The sequence below is a fragment of the Stegastes partitus genome, unplaced genomic scaffold, assembly GCF_000690725.1.
Source record: "Stegastes partitus isolate 25-593 unplaced genomic scaffold, Stegastes_partitus-1.0.2 Scaffold97, whole genome shotgun sequence".
Taxonomy (NCBI): Eukaryota; Metazoa; Chordata; class Actinopteri; family Pomacentridae; genus Stegastes; species Stegastes partitus.
This window is the reverse complement of record NW_007577828.1, coordinates 375,597-392,099: the sequence shown is the minus strand read 5'-3', so window position 1 is coordinate 392,099 and position 16,503 is coordinate 375,597. Positions and strand designations below refer to the sequence as shown.

At 40.4% G+C, this 16,503-nt stretch overlaps 2 protein-coding genes across 3 annotated transcripts; one reads left to right on the top strand and one right to left on the bottom strand.

Moving 5' to 3' along the window:
- Positions 1-911: 911 nt before the first annotated feature.
- LOC103354122 (uncharacterized) lies at positions 912-3,230 on the bottom strand. Of its 2 annotated transcripts, XM_008277393.1 has the most exons (7): positions 3,033-3,230; positions 2,610-2,915; positions 2,212-2,478; positions 1,908-2,129; positions 1,708-1,824; positions 1,548-1,588; positions 912-1,459 (listed from the first exon to the last, which is right to left on the bottom strand). In XM_008277393.1, exons 1-7 carry the CDS (start codon positions 3,100-3,102, stop codon positions 1,349-1,351), a joined length of 1,134 nt encoding a protein of 377 aa, XP_008275615.1. In that variant the 5' UTR covers positions 3,103-3,230; the 3' UTR covers positions 912-1,348. The 2 variants fall into 2 exon arrangements, with proteins under 2 accessions (XP_008275615.1, XP_008275616.1); XM_008277394.1 differs by lacking the exon at positions 2,212-2,478 and having other exon boundaries at positions 1,908-2,009; positions 3,033-3,228.
- Positions 3,231-5,438: 2,208 nt separating this feature from the next.
- cyp4t8 (cytochrome P450, family 4, subfamily T, polypeptide 8) lies at positions 5,439-13,872 on the top strand. Its single transcript, XM_008277422.1, has 12 exons — positions 5,439-5,621; positions 6,842-6,986; positions 7,128-7,172; positions 7,258-7,385; positions 7,565-7,689; positions 7,845-7,999; positions 8,134-8,240; positions 10,441-10,631; positions 10,763-10,896; positions 11,562-11,626; positions 12,759-12,841; positions 13,211-13,872. Exons 1-12 carry the CDS (start codon positions 5,439-5,441, stop codon positions 13,386-13,388), a joined length of 1,539 nt encoding a protein of 512 aa, XP_008275644.1. The 3' UTR covers positions 13,389-13,872.
- The last annotated feature ends 2,631 nt before the right edge of the window (positions 13,873-16,503 follow it).

The following is a 16,503-nucleotide window of genomic DNA, read 5'->3' as shown; positions in this document are numbered from 1 at the left end:
TGCAACCAACTTTGAGGCTCAGTAGCGCCACCTGCTGGACCAGCGGTAGCTTCCTGTATTGATCGTGTACTTGTTGCACAAAGTAGAAATCATAAACTTTTCCTCAAGTAGTTAGCGCATGTATTATTGGATTATCAGTAAAAAAAAAAATAAAAAAAATAAAAAATAAATGAAATACAAGAAAAACTGCACAAACCTAAGCATCAATACTAAGTGCGAAAAATCGTTCCTTAAAACAAGAAAGTAGCTCTTATCTCGTTTCCACGCATTAGTAAATCGTGGCCACGAGCTGTTAATGCGTGGGAGCGACATAGTTAAATTGTGGCCTCGCATTACTAATATGAAGAAACAAGAGATGTTATGGAGCAAGTTTCACAGTGCGGTCATACCAGCTGTCGATTAAGGATAACGGGCGGACTTGCATGAAACATGGAGCATTTTGATTTGATTTTATTTTATTTTAACCTTGGCATGAACTACACCGACATCCTGCGATCTCTTGCGATGAAACACCGTGTGATAATTATGTCGTTCCCACGCACTTATCAGCTAAATCATACTAAAATCTGTTGTGTACAGTATAATATTATTTCATTAGTGGTGATGTTGCAGTCATGGTTGCTTTAGCTGGTCATGGAGGTGTCTGCTTCATTTAGCCTGATCCATTCTTGCATAGTGAATCCATTACTACAGCTATATTTTATCACCTGATCATGCCTTTTGTTGGTATACCCTGAATCTGCAAACCGATATAGCTGTAAAATAAAGTGTAGAAAATTAAAGTGACTGTGTTTTTTAAAAAAAATGTAGTGAAATTTAATAAAAGTTCATTAAAAGAGTGAATGTTCCCAATGTAAGCAGCCTTCTAATGGTGTTGTTTTTTGAGGATTAACTTCTCTGCATACAGTTGAGTAAATTAATAATGTTTAATCTGCAAAGTAACAATCTGACAGATAAATAGAGTAGAAGAAAGGGATAAATAGTCACAAAAAAATATGTACATGAATGTATTCGCCGACAGTATCTAAGAACAATATCTTTACCTAAAGCACTGTAACATTACAGTGGCATCAAACCCAAAGTTTTAATTCACATAGACCAGTATAGTCTGAAGCCTTCCCTGTTTCAGAGAGGGGAAAAAAACAACAACACTTTTGTTGTGAGGGGGAATTCAATCAGATATTATTAATCTGTTTGATCACTGGAAAAAAAGAGTCAGTGTTTTAGAATTTCCCTTCGGGACAATGTGGGCGAAGACATACTCACTTTGTCCTACACATAATGTTTGAGGAATAAATTACTAAATGATTCCAACATTCACTGATCATTTTAACCTGGGATATTTTCTCTATACCTTTATTTCACTATAGATACAATCATTGTAAGTTACACGAGTGTGTGCTTTAGCAGTCTTCCTGATGATGATTGATGAGTAAACCACTGGAGTCTCCTCTTCTGCCTGCAGTAAGAAGTGAGAATTCTCATTACCTGAACAACAGCATGGTAGGTTGCTTAAAATTACATCATTGAAATCATCTAACACTTACCCTGCCGGCCAAGCCACAGCTACAACGGTGAACGGAACATGCTTTGGAGGAAGAGAAACAGAATCAGAGTCAAAAAGGACAAACAAAAAACCACAAGGAAGCAGCAACTAACAACCAAAATAAGCATTTTTTTAACAAGACAAAGAGCTGCAAAGCTTACCTTCCCACAATCTTAATCTGAGGTAAAAAATTAAAAGTGCCATTAAACTGAGACATGAAAGGGCCACTGATACTCCATAAACAACTGATGTCTGGTATTCCGGCTCTTTATGTCCACCTGTGAAGCCAAAAACAAAAAAAAGTATTAATAGTTGTCAACTCACAAATTCCCTTTAGAGCAATATATGGCAAAACCTCCACCTGGTGTTGTGTTAAATGCTGTAGATGGCACGTTAGGGCTGGTAGCTGTGGTGTATCCGTCGAACTTCTGCTCTGCTCTGCAGATTAAGGATCCGTTTGCATCTACATCCACTGATACAGTCATCGGGCCTATTTCCACATGTGAAGTTCTGTTTCGATCATTGATATCCACGTCACACATCACAGCACAAGAACTAGGTGATAGATCCTTATTGTGGTGAACTGTAATGCAACAAAAAAAAAAAAGGTCGTAAGTATCTCGTTCTTTTGGTGAAACATATTGTTTTAGCTCCTGATTTCTTACCTGTAATTACACACAAATTGATAACAAGCAGCTTTTGTTTACCGCAGCCCCAGCAGGTATATTTCCCAGCATCTGCAACGCTGACATTTACAATATATACGTTGGAAGTCAGTGTTCCTGGTCTTGGTGCTGATTTGCCGGAAGCAGTCTTATTACTCGGGTCAAAAGTCCATTTTATGTCCATTGTGTTAAATTCACTCGGACGTGGATGCTTAAAAGTGTTGCCTGCAGGAATGTAAACTGTCCTTTGAGTTGCATGCCGAATTTCTGGAGGGAAAAAAAAAGTAAAAGGCTTTAAGGATGGGCTTTAACAAACAGTTTAAAAATGGAACAGAATGACTACAGAATGTTGATATGTCTTAGAAATGAAATGAGATGACAATCGTAGCCATTAAAACCTTTGTTGACTCTGATGACTGTGGTCTGTCCCCTCTGGCAGTTGCCTTTATCACAGTTTTGACACGAGTACATGCCTTCATCGCTCTCAGTGACATGACTGATGACCAAGGAAAGATTGCTGGTAACACTTCTTTTGGTAGAGTCTTGATGGTGTTGTACTCCGTTCTTATTTTGATGAAATATCTGGGTTTCCGTACTAGTTTCATCCTTCTTGTAAAACCAGCTGAAAGCCTCTGACTGTTGGCTGTAATACTGACAAGGTATCACAGCTTTACATCCCAGCAGGAAATGAAGGTAATGTGCCGCTGTTAAAACATCAGTTGTTGTGCATTAATAATAGTCGCTTGAAAAATGTAAACCATGAACAAATTTACAAAACTTTCAAATACATTCTGATGTTAATGGTTAAGTCAGTTACTTACCGTCACTTCTTGACAAGGTGGATGATATCCAAACAATCTGTATAAAAATAAGAATAAAGCCTTTTTGCATCGTGGTTAAAGAGTTCCTGTGTCTTCGGAAAGAAAACCAATACTGAGCAGAAAACAAACACCCCCTCTGTGGTTACACGGTGGCTGTTCATCTAAATACACTTCATAGCATCTGCATCGCATCATAAGACTAAATTCTAGTTGACACATAGGAAGTGGTCCAACAACGAGTGCAGAGGAAATTTCGCATTGCTTAAACCCACACTGTTTTTCTGATGATGTCGTGTTTATTTCACTGTTTGCATTAGTATAGGTGTTGCAGCATATGCAGGAGTGACACGATTATTTTCTCTATACAGAGATGTCGGCTTTGTACACAGTTTATGCTGTTTTATACATCGATTAGATGATTCGTAAATTCCGTGAGAAAACTGTGATGAAGCTATTTGCACGGTTCATTCATCTACCAAGCTCAAACCTAAGCAGACTTTGGTAGACATGATCTGCAGCAACGGTTCATTTGAGCATTGTGAAAGTTCAAAGCGTTTATCAGGTAAAGGGAAGCAAAAACAGATGACAATCACAATGTCTCAAAAGTGCGACAACGGAAAAGCCTGCAAGATGAGAAAGACGTGAGTTCAGTATGAGTCACAGAAGCACGACAAGCGTACAAACACTGAGGTCTTAACCATTTTAAATCTGCTGTTTCATCCATTTACATGCTCTTTGAAGCACAACCTTAACACTATATTCAATTCATTCCAAATCAGAAAACTTCATTTTGTCCCCTGCTGGCAATTTAAGATAATAATACACTAATAAAAAGCCTCCTATAGCACAGTGCAAACATTTTAGATGCTTTAGATGTTTAGATTATTTGCAATAGCACAAAACCGTCAGTTATAAAGAACCCTATTGAGCATCTGTGGGGCGTCCGCAAACAGAAGGTCTCTAACATCCAAACAGCCCTGTGATGTTGTCATGGAGGAGGGGAAGGATTCCAGTGGCAACCTGTGGAGCTCTGGGGAACTCCCTGCCCAAGAGGGTTAAAGACAGAGCTGGAAAACAATGGTGGCCACACATGATATTGACACTTTGGGCCCTATTTGGACATTTTCACTTAGGGGTGTACTCACTTTTGTTGCCAGCGGTTCAGACATTAATGGCTGTGTATTGAGTTATTTTGAGGGGACAGTAAATTTACACTGTCATATAAGCTGTACAGCGCTGCCCCATGAAAAGATAAAATATATGTGACATATTGAGTCATCCTCAAGTGTATTCATACCCTCCCATTAAAGAAGGCGGGGGGGAAACAGCTGTCACTGAAATAAGTTGGAACTGACAAAAGTAATAATAAATAAAAATGTAATGAAAATCATGACCTTGCTTTTGAATTGTGGTTCAACAGAAATATTTAAAACAAATTAAAAAAAACAAGCAAACAAGCATGATGGGACCCATAAACTAATCTTTTGTTGGACAACCTTTTGAGCCAAACACTGCCATCAAGTGTTTTCTGTAACTCTCAATCAGACTTCTGCACCTGTTGACAGGTATTTTGATTCTGGCCCACTGCTCATCAGCAAAGTGCTCTAATTTGTCCTGGACAGTTGTTGTTGTTTTTTGTTTTTTTTTTAATTATTCTTTTCCACCGCAATTCAAACGCAATGTCTGTATTTCACCAAATTCTAATTTAGCAAATTTTTATTTATTTTTACTTTTTCCAGTTTCTAGTTATTTGAGTGACTATTGTGAATTTTACCTTTTCTTTAACGGAAGGGTATGAATACATTTGAGGACGACTGTACATATATACACACACCAGGGATCTCCAGTTCCGGTCCTCCTGAGCTACTGTCCTGCAGGTTTTAGACCTTTGTCGTACTGCAACACACCTGAAACGTCTAAAACCTGCAGGACAACATGTAAAATCTCTTGTGTTAAAGTCCCTGTGCTCTAAAACATTACATCACATCTCGTGTAATGTTCAGTGACGTCGTTTAAAGTAAATAACAAAAACAAACAGAAACCAATTGAGTGGACCTCAGTGTTAAATTGACCCAGGTTACCCATAAAGTTTTTTAAAATTGAATAATTAAATACTTCCTTATAATATCAAAATATATATAGATATAGAGACGATATCTGCTCTATCTAATGAATGCCATCAAAACTTTTCTCATCAAAGTTATTATTCGTGCGCTCGAGACTCCCAGAATTCCGTCAGCACGTAAACCCACCGCGCGGGGACACGCCCTCCACGCATATCCAATTGATTTGCTCTGCGCTCCAGTGTTTACCACAACTAGGTCGACCCCTGAGGTGCACAAAAAGCTTTTTTTTTTTTTTTTGCATTTCTTTCCCACCGCCAGCTGAAGCTCGGAGATCGTCGGTATGGCGTTTGCCGAAGCTCTGGGGAACTTACAGCTGAACTGGCCTCACATCTTTGCTGTGCTCTGCCTTGTCGCCGTTGTCTATAAATCAACGGTTCTATACCTGCGGAGAAAGGATGTGATGCGACACGTTGAAGCTTTTCCAGGACCACCGCCAAACTGGCTGTTTGGACACGTGCTCCAGGTGATGATTTGAGGCTTGCAGCAGCAGCAGCAGCAGCATCGTTTCAAGAGAATAAACTGAAGTGCAACAGGTTATAACGTGTTTAAGTCTAGTTCAGATGATTTGGTATGTGGTAGTGATGTCTTAAATCATGTGGGTGTAGACTGCAGGGGTGGGCAATCCTGGCCCTCGAGGGCCACAATCCTGCATGTTTTAGATGTTTCTCTCTTCCAACACCCCTGATTCAAATGATCAGGATCGTTTTCAGGCTTCTCTGCAGAGCTTGATGATGAGCTGATGATTTGAATGAGTAATCTTTGTAAGGAGTCATTCTGTGTAGCAGTTTTGTACTTTCCCTTTGACACCAAACACATTTTTACTCATGATAACAAAAGACAAAAGTCTTAATAAAAAATTTGAGTAAACTTGGGATGCAGCTACTTTAACTCAAGTTCTAAATGATTTTGTCACTGCAAAAAAAAAAAAGACATGCATCTGGTGTTCTGTATGTTACAATACATGCTCTCTGCACCTTACAGCTCATTTTGAGACACTTTACTCTGCACATTATTTAATTTGATCGTTTTTATGTATATATTGCTTATATATGATGAACATAATCTTTATTCTTTTCTGATAATATTCAGAACTGTACATAATGTTTATTATGGCGAATTGCTTATTTGACATATCTGACACGTTAAGTGGGGCTGCAAGGTGGCTCGGTGGTTAGCATTGTTGCCTCACAGCAAGAGGGTCACCGGTTCGCATCCCAGTGAGGACACCCGGGATCTTTCTGCGTGGAGTTTGCATGTTCTCCCCGTGCAGTGTGGGTTCTCTCCGGGTTCTCTGGCTTCCTCCCACAAGGTCCAAAACCATGTTGAGGTTAATTGGTGATTCTAAATTGTCCGTAGGTGTGAATGTGAGTGTGCTTGGTTGTCTGTCTCTAAGTGTAGCCCTGTGATAGACTGGTGACCTGTCCAGGGTGTCCCCTGGCTGGGATAGGCTCCAGCCCCCTGCGACCCTAGTGAGGATTAAGCGGTGTATAGATAATGGATAGATGGATGCGTTAAGTGAACTGTTTATGCTCATCTTTGACAGTGGCGTGTCCTTTTTTTTTTTTTTTGGCACCATTGTGGATGAGATGCAAATGTCATTGTACAAAAGTGTGACTGTACAATGACAATAAAGATTTATCTTATCTTATCACAAGTGTTTCACTGTTGGTATTTCTCTTTTAGTTTAAACAAGACGGGACAGACTTGGACACGATAGTTAAATGGGGAGAGCAGTATCCTTATGCTTTCCCCGTATGGTTTGGTCCCGTTGCTTGTTATCTCAACATTCACCATCCAGATTATGCGAAAACCATTCTGGCATCATCAGGTTTGTGAGCAGTATTTTATTTAATATGTGTCCTGAAATGTAGTGTTAACAGTGTAGTCATATCAGAGTTGCATACACTTTTAAATGATAACATCCAAAAGTCAAACCTAGAAAAGTTTTCTTTTGCTTGTTTCCTAACAGAGCCAAAAGGGGATTTGGCATATAGTTTTCTGCGGGATTGGATTGGTAAGTCTGCTTTGCCTTCCTCCTACAGCATGTTTGTTATTTTTGTTCAGCTGCTTCGCTTCGCTCACACACATACTGTCTGCAGGAGAAGGGTTGTTGCTGTCAAAAGGTCAGAAGTGGTTTCGCCACCGAAGGCTCTTGACTCCGGGTTTCCATTATGATGTTCTGAAGCCGTATGTGAAACAGATGGCAGAATCTGCTGAGATTATGCTGGTATGTACATTACACTTCACATGGGTAAATGAAAACCTAAGTGAGGATGTGATGATCAACTCATGTAGGCCCTTACAAGATGACATATTTTTGCGCCAAAAGTTGACCCAGCTAATGAGTGTGTGGGAGTATTTCCATTCCCCGCAGAGATGTCACATCTGTTCACTTATTGTTGCCAGAACAAATGGGAGAGTTATGCAAAGACCAACGAGGCCTTCGAATTGTTTGGCGAAGTGAGCCTCATGACACTAGACAGCATCATGAGGTGCGCCTTCAGCTGCAAGAGTAACTGCCAGACAGAATCGTGAGTCCGTTTAAATCTTTGACAGCCTTTCACAGTTTGAGTTTTGTGCTCTGCCTGGTTTACGGCTTCAGTTTTTATGTCAAATACAGTCGAGTTGTCTCGATCACGAGTGGAGGAAATGTCGTTTCTAATGTTTGCCCACATTCTCGTTTCAGTGGAACAAGTGCCTACATCAAAGCAGTGTATGAGCTCAGCAACCTGAATAACCTTCGGCTCAATACGTTTCCATACCACAGTAACATCATTTTCTATCTCAGTCCACACGGTTTCAGATTCAGGAAAGCATGCAAGGTGGCTCACGATCATACAGGTAAGCTCTGACAGTCTGAATGTTTTCTGTTTGGTATCTGTAGGCCTAGTTCCAATCACTTTGCAGTGTCGTATGTCCATTTCTAGAGTGAATCTACAAATGCTCATCTGTCATCTTCTTTGTTTTTTCTTAAGAGGAAGTCATAAAAAAGAGAAAAGAAGCTCTAAAAGAAGTGAATGAGCTGGGCCGCATACAGGCCAAGAGAAACTTGGACTTTCTGGACATTCTTCTCTTTGCAAGAGTATGTTCCATATCTGTTCCAACCTCTGACTTCACACACTCGTATGTTTGTTTAATGATAGGCCACAAACAGCTCAGAGAGTAACTGCACTTTGATAGTATGTGCTACTGCAACGAGTCCCAGGAAACAGTAATAACCAGTATTAACTAACAGTATCAAAGCAGTGGCAGCCTTAAAGAATCCTTCATCTGACTTTAGAAAGGCAAACAAATATAACTAACAAGCTCTAAAGGTTTGTAGCCCTGAGACACTGTTTGAACGACTGTAAACCAGAGGACACCCACAGACCTGAGATCAAACAAGAGATGACATGGCATAAAGTTCATGTGCAGCATGAGCCAAAGCAAGCAGAAAATGCTCCCATTAATGTGTGTAACCCATGCTCAGCATATTAATGTTCACTGATACAAAAGCGACAGCCAGGCTTTTTGTCCTCTCGAGCAGCGACAAGACAATAGACAAACACTCAGATTCTTGGTGCAAAGGCTGGTAATCTAGGTTCATGTTTGCCAGTCAGACTCTCTGGTTCCTGTCAACATCCCACAGCCACCAGGATCTGGCTCACCTTAGCTTTCCCAGCATGCCACGTCCCTGCCTATCCATGTTTGTATTTCCTCACTAGAGAAAAAAGATGTCAGTCAGGGAAAACAAAATAAATCTAATTTTTTGCTTAGATTAAAAGAAGTTTTTTAGTAATCGGGTTGCATTTATGCAGAAATATGCTTTAAAATCAATAATACAATGGAGTTCACTGAATAAAAAGTATTGGTGCTCTGGGTTAGAGCTGCTCTAAGATCTGAAAAACACTCTGGGAAGACAGCCAGACAGTAATCTCACGCAATAAAGTTATGAATTGGTTTACAGATAGACAAGCAGGCTATAAATGGAGACATTTTACTGCTCCGGCAACTCTCAAAAGAAGTGTGCACCCAGCTAAGATAATTCCTAATGCACAATGCCAAATGATAATGATGTTTGGGAAGAGACTGCAGTACTTGGTACGATGTAAAAAGGGCACTGCACCACAACAAAACATCATCCCAAATGTGAAGTACAGGGGTGAGAACGTCATGTTTCATGAGCCTTTTATCTTTAGGGGAAAATGAAATCCTTACTTAATAAAGGTATTTTACAGGATGATATCAGGATATTTGTCAAGTAGCTGAAACTCAGTGGAAGTTGGGTGATGCAGCAGGACCATGACTCTAATAATATAAGTACATAGACGACAGAGTGACTTTAAACAAATCTTCTGTTTGGAGTGACCCAGTTAGAGTTGTAGACCTCCACCTAGTATGCATAGTGTAGGATGACCCCAAGGTAGACTTAACACCACCAATCCAACTTTATTTGTAAAGCACTTTAGAAACAACTGCAGTTGGCCAAAGTGCTGTACACAATAAGGTTGTTTTTTTTTTCTTTTTTTTTTTTTTTTTTTTTTTCCCTGAGTATTTTTTTTTTTTTGGGTTGTTTTTGTTTTTGCCTTGTTTTGACTGTCGCTTCAGTCTTCCTCAGAAACGTCACTGACGTCTGTGGTAATGTGTCTCTATCAGCTGGTGGTTTCCTGGAGGCGCGACCCGCCTGGCAATCTGTCAGATTTGCCCGACGGGCCACGCCTCCTGCCCCCGTTGGTCTGCTGTACACAATACATAAAAGTACATCATGTACATAAAAATGAAAAATATTAAAAACATAAAGATTTGAAAAACAAAAAAGGCTGAGAAGCAGCAGTAAGGACTACTTCTTAACATTGAACAGATCTGATCTTTACCAGAAAAATTAGTTTGAGGCTATTGCTGTGAAAGGAGGCTTATTAAACCCTGTTGCTCTTTTTTTTTTTTCTACTACTAATGCGTGTGTTCAGTAATTATTATGACTTCTTGTATGTTATTGGTTTAAGTGGGTGCCTATACGTGAACATTTTATGCCCAGTTGGGGCAGAAAACAACATAAATTTAAAGGAGTAGACAAACCTGTGTGAATTCAAACACTCAGCACCAACCTGATTGTCTCTATTTAATACTTTTATCATTGTTTCATTGAAAAGTACTGGATTTGTTTTTAAAAGTGCTTCATAAATATAACGATGGCTATTTTTGTTAGTTGTAGTAATCATCATAGTTGAGATACTTCAGCTAATTTAATTATCATGGTTATTTCTCATTTATTTGTATATGTTTGTCTGTTATTTCACCATCAGGATGAGGAGCAGCAGGGTCTGTCAGATGAAGATATACGAGCAGAAGTGGAAACCTTCATGTTTGAGGGCCACGACACCACAGCCAGCGCCCTCTCTTACCTTTTCTACTGTCTTGCCTGCCACCCAGAACACCAGAAGATTTGCAGGGCTGAAGTCAATGAGGTTCTGGATGGCAAGGACTACATGGACTGGTAGGCTTATGCAGTGAAAACATTGCAATGTGGAATCTAGCGAGTGCCACAGCTGTGCCACAGCTGTTTTGGCTGAGGCATCACTTCATTGTTCCTTGATAAGTCATACTGCACGTCTGTCTTATTTTCAGGGAGGATCTCAGTAAAATTCCTTACACTACTATGTGTATAAAAGAATCCCTTCGTCTTTACCCTGCTGTGCCAGGAATTGCCAGAAAAATCACCAAACCCATGACCTTCGTTGATGGAAGGACTGCGCCAGCAGGTCAGTGACATGTCTGTGTAATTATAAGACAAGAGGAAATGAATGTGCAAGTTAGGTTGCAGGGAAAAGGTGAAATATTAACTTTTATAGGTTTCCATTGTGACCTCTAGACTTTGTTGTTGTGCAAGTCAGCCTTGCTCCCCCCCTCCCCACCACGTCTGACACTTTAAACCAGGGGTCTCGAACTCCGGTCCTCTGAGGGCCGCAATCCTGCAAGTTTTAGATGTTTCTCTCTTCCAACACACCTGATTCAAATGATCAGGATCGTTATCCGGCTTCTGCAGAGCTTGATGAATAGCTGATCATTTGAATCAGGTGTGTTGGAAGCAGGAAACATCTAAAACTTGCAGGATTGCGGCCCTCGAGGACTGGAGTTTGAGACCCCTGCTTTAAACTAAGTATATATATACACTGAGTGAAGTATTGAAAGACGCCATAGATTCTCTGAGTGCTTCATTCTGTTATGTAGCCATATCCATGATGTCTTCTGCATGTTTCATAAACAGTTGACTAAGGTTCTGTGGGTCCAGTCAGTGTTGGGTACAGTCCAACATTGGTCAGCAGTGAGTGGTTGCTGCTTGCAATCTTTTAATAATTCTTTTATTAGGAACTGTACACACCTTTAGTGTGCACCATATCTTATGACTTGTTTTTCTTATTTGTAGGTACCCTTGTTGGAATAAGCGTGTATGGAATTCACAGAAATGCAACTGTCTGGGAAAACCCTCATGTAAGTCTAGATGATTTCACTCTGAGCACAACATGCTACACATTGTCTGTAAAACTGATGACAGAATTGATGCAAAGTGTCCTGAGGAGTATACTACAAAGCAAGTTTGAGATAGCCGGGCTTTCTTTGCGGATGCCGACTCGACAAAAACGAAAGCCCCAGTCAGAGATTACGGGCATCACGAAGGTGGTTGTCAACTTTGTCAGCTCAGGCTTTCTGCTTCACACTCTGTGCGTGTTCACATAAAAGGTGGCGTTCAGCGCTTCACAAGACTCTTCTTCTGCACAGCATGAAACGATGGTGTGCAACTGCTTGGTGGTTAAACGTGGTTTAATGGAGAACATATTAAAAAAAAAATGTGAAAGTAAGAAGCGTTGCTGCTGCAAATGGTTCCAGACAGCAATGCTGGTAGAAAACTGTCAAACGTGTTAGCGTGTAATGTTTTACAGATGCAGCTGCTTATTTCCAACTGACAGCTGCATGTTACAGTTTAACTTTAAACTTAATGTATTTAAACATGATCTTGTATTGAAGTGCATTTAGGTCTGACTCTGTCCCATAATGCAGGATATCTTTTTAACTTTTGGCCAAATCAAAGCGAAATTAATGTTATTGATAAAATATTCTCTGTAATAAATACTAGTAGAATAATCCACTTTTTGTGTTCTATCAGCTGCAGTACCAGTCGTGTAAATGGACTCGACACCAAATCAGAGCCAAACATAAAAACATATTTATATGATTTCTGTATCGACAACTATATACATGCCTGGTTCCCATGGCAACGCAATATTTACAGTGTGCCATACTGTAACAACACAGCATCATTCAGTGATGTTAGTGATGTACAACTTAGCATGTTTGCAGATATCATGCATTCCCTCAGCTGAGAATCTGCAGCCAGGTTCGCTCCACAGCATCGGTTACCATGGAGATCTAGCCAGGTAAAAAGAGAGCCACCTTTGTTGACGCTGAAAACTCTGGCTTTAAGCTCAACACACCTAACCCACTAATCTTGCTTTGTAGTACAGCCCTCTGGTCCAGTTCTCCATGGACAGATAAGGATTAGGAAATGTGTTATTTACGCAACAGGTTTTTCTTTTTTTTTTCCCTCCATCTTGTGAAATTCCAGGTCTTTGATCCGCTGCGTTTCCTACCAGAGAATGCTTCTAAGAGGTCGCCTCATGCTTTTGTGCCTTTCTCAGCTGGGCCAAGGTTAGTCTGTACCTGATACCGTGGGTCTGAGTAAATGATGTTCTCAGTTTACAGCTTGTAACTGTGTACTTGTCTCCGTGACAACAGTTTAAACTTTGTGAATGTGTAACGTAGCACTAGCCCCCATCCCACCCCACCAGCCCATGTATTTTTTCACACAATAAAAAAGGTTGTGCAAAGGAGGGGAAAGGTCGTAACTTACAGTGATCCACTGTAAAACAATACACACCTCTGATGCTGAATGGTTGTTTGATATGATTAAAACATCTCTTATTTTCCATCTGGTCCACCTGCTGCATATCTCATGTGTTGCTCATATTGCTACTGAAATAATTTTTCTTTTTGTTTTGTTGTGCTGTCCTTCCTCAGAAACTGCATCGGTCAGAACTTTGCTATGAATGAGATGAAAGTGGCGACTGCCATGGCACTGAAGCGATACGAGCTGATAGAGGATCCCACTTTGAAACCTAAGGTCCTTCCCAGAGTGGTGCTCCGCTCTGTTGATGGCATCTACATCAAGATCAAGCCGGTAAACCCAGTGGGGTAATTAAAGGGAAATACCTAAAGTCGCTGTTGTAGAATTCATTCCCCAGCTAGTGAATAATTTTAGCTGATCTGAGGTATCTACATTGTTAACCTTTTTTATACTGACATAGAATCTTACAAATGATTTAAATTGTATTCTATTTCCTGTATGTTCAGAATGAATTGCTTGTTGAAAAAGCACAAAGAGAAAAGTTGTGATCTGCTGCTAACCCTGGAACACTATATCCATAAGTTGTTTTTGCACTTTGTTTGTGAAAGATTAATAGTACTTTCATTGTTTTTAAAAATGTGCTGCTAATCCGTTTTTAACAAATCTGAAATGTTCAGAGGTGAGTTTGTATTTCTTTATTTGTTGTGTAAATGAATAATCTAAGATGTTGTGAAGTTTAGCAAAGCACAGGTTACTACATATTTATGATTTTATGTGCAAATGAGTTATGGCTAATTGGAACGGAAATAAATCGCTTCACTGTTTTAGTCGTTAATGCTTCTCTCTGCGTATTCTAGTAACACTATTCTTGTTTGCAAAGCTGATCAAGCTCTGTTAGGTTACATGGCCATTGTGAGCCCTTTTCAGATCCACCCACAAATTGTCAATTGGATTGAGGTCTGGGCTCAAACTTGGCCGCTCCAGAACATTTTCCTTGTTTTTAGACCATTTCTGTTAAGCTTTGGCTCCATGCTTCAGGTCATTGTCTTGCTGGAAAACAAATCGTATCCCAAGACACAGTTCTCTTGCTGACTGCATCGGGTTGTCCTCCAAGATTTCTCTATACTCTGGTGCATTCATATTAGCTTCTACCTTTTACAAGCCTTCTGGGGCCTGCTGCTGAGAAATATCCCCACATTATGATGCTGCCACCACCATGCTTCATGGTGGGGATGCTGTGTTGTGTTTGGTATCCACCAAAATGCTCAGTTTTGATCTCTTCAGACCAAATAACTCTTCTTCCAGTTCACTTTATAGTCTCCCATATGCCTTCTGGTGAACTCTAGTCAAGATTTAATGTGGGCCTTTCTTCAGCAGTTTTTTTTTTCTCTTTGCCACTTTGCTGTAAAGCTTTGACTGGTGAAGAACTGGGTCGTATGCATCGGCTTCCCCATCTGGCACTCAAACTCTATCCGAGGAGTTAAAGGTGTCTCTAATGCTTTAAAAAAAACCTTTTCACTGAGTTGCCTGGAGTCTTCTTTTGTCTTCTCGGTGTAGTTATAGCCAGGAGTACTGATTCACCAGTGACTGGATCTTTCAGATGCAAGTGTCTTCATACTATAATCATTGTTTTTATTCATTTCTATAAATAGAAACTCAACATCACCTAACTGGAGGTAACATCACGTAAATGCCACATTCCCTCTTTTGAAACACGTCCAAAGTACTCGCTAAGATTTGTTAAACAGTGTCTCGTAATGCTAAACTGAGTCTTTTTTATTTATTTTATTTAACCAGGTGAGTCCCATTGAGATTGACATCTCTTTTACAAGGGAGCCCTGGCCAAGAGGGCAGCAACAAGGTTTACAACAATACAACACACAAAAAATAAGCTAAGTAATAGAACATCACTAGAAGGCATAAATACATGGAATACATACAGTACATAAAAACTCATTTAAAGCAGCTACAGACTTCTTTTTTTTTTTACAGTTTCTAACAAACATTTAAAATCTCCCAAGGAAACAAGGTCGGACAATTTGAGCGTTTTCTGGATCAGATTCCAGGACCAAGGGGCATTGAAACAAAACGCAGTCTTCCCGAATGCAGTGAAGGCACGAGGGACCGAGAACAGTAAAATGTCCTGGGAGCGGAGGCTGTACCCACTGGTAAAGCGAACAAGGAGGCGATTTAAATAGCCAGGGAGAAACCCTAAGATGGCTTTGTAGATGAAAATGTGCCAGTGGAGCCATCTGCGGTAATGATGTCAGTCCTGACCCTTCATATAAGAGACGGTGATGGGTGAGAGATTTGGTGTTTAGAATAAAACGCAAGGCACCATGATATACAGTGTCTAACACCACTGCAGAAGTAACTGGAGACTTGGAACTAATTTTATATCTAATCACATCTATTTTATTACAGAAGACTAGAGCATCATGGGTAATACAGAGCTAAAGGACAGCTGCTTGTGAGTAAGCTTGACTACAGTGTCAAGCTTACTCACAAACTATAATTTAACTGAGAGGATTGTCAATAATAAATTCATGAGCAAACTCTGGATGTATCATTAACGTGCGAGTATTTTAAACAGTGTTCCAAGTTTATGGGTGATCTATTGACCTTCAGATAAACCGCAGCCTCTTGTTAGGGACTGTTGTGAACAGAGATCACCAAAATGCTAATCGTATAGTTTGTAGGAGCCACAAATGTTTTCTGAGTATTGATCACTGGGTTAATAGTTTGTTTTATTTGGTTGTCATGGGTCACATGGGTGTAGCTGGTTACAGGCTGAGCTTTCAAAAGGGCTGACAGTCAGTCATGCGGTCATTTTGCCAGAGAGAGGAGGACTGGGTAGCTGTAATTTTTGTTGCCACGCTTGAGTGACTGACACTAAGCATACATATAGGATCTTTATTATTTTGACAAGTTTACCGTAGGCCAGGACTGCATAATGCCTGCGAATCACAAATCACTTTTAATAAGCAGTCTGCACTTAAATAGCGCTTTACAATGTCTTTGTCATTCATCCATTCATTCATACACCAATGGTGACAGAGCTGCCATGCAAGGTGCTGTCTGCCATTGGAAGCAACTTCGGGTTCTTGCCCAAGGACACTTCAACTGTGGAGGGGGCCGGGGATCGAACCGCCAACCTTGCAACTGGAGGACAACCCAGTCTACCACCTGAGCCGCATCCAACTTTTGTGCATTATTTAGGAAGCAACAGCGCGTCATACACCTAGACAGAACCCATCCTCAGCCTCTCTAGAGACTGTGGAAGTTGTTACTAGTTAATGACAATACGTGTAGAATGAGAGTTGAAGGCATGTTAGCATAAGATTTCTTAACTCTCTGGGGCGCCGCTATAGCTCACCTGGTTGAGCTGGCGTCCCATGAACAGGGCTACAGTCCCCATGTGGAGGTCATGACTGTGAATCCCGTTCATGGACCTTTCCCACATGTC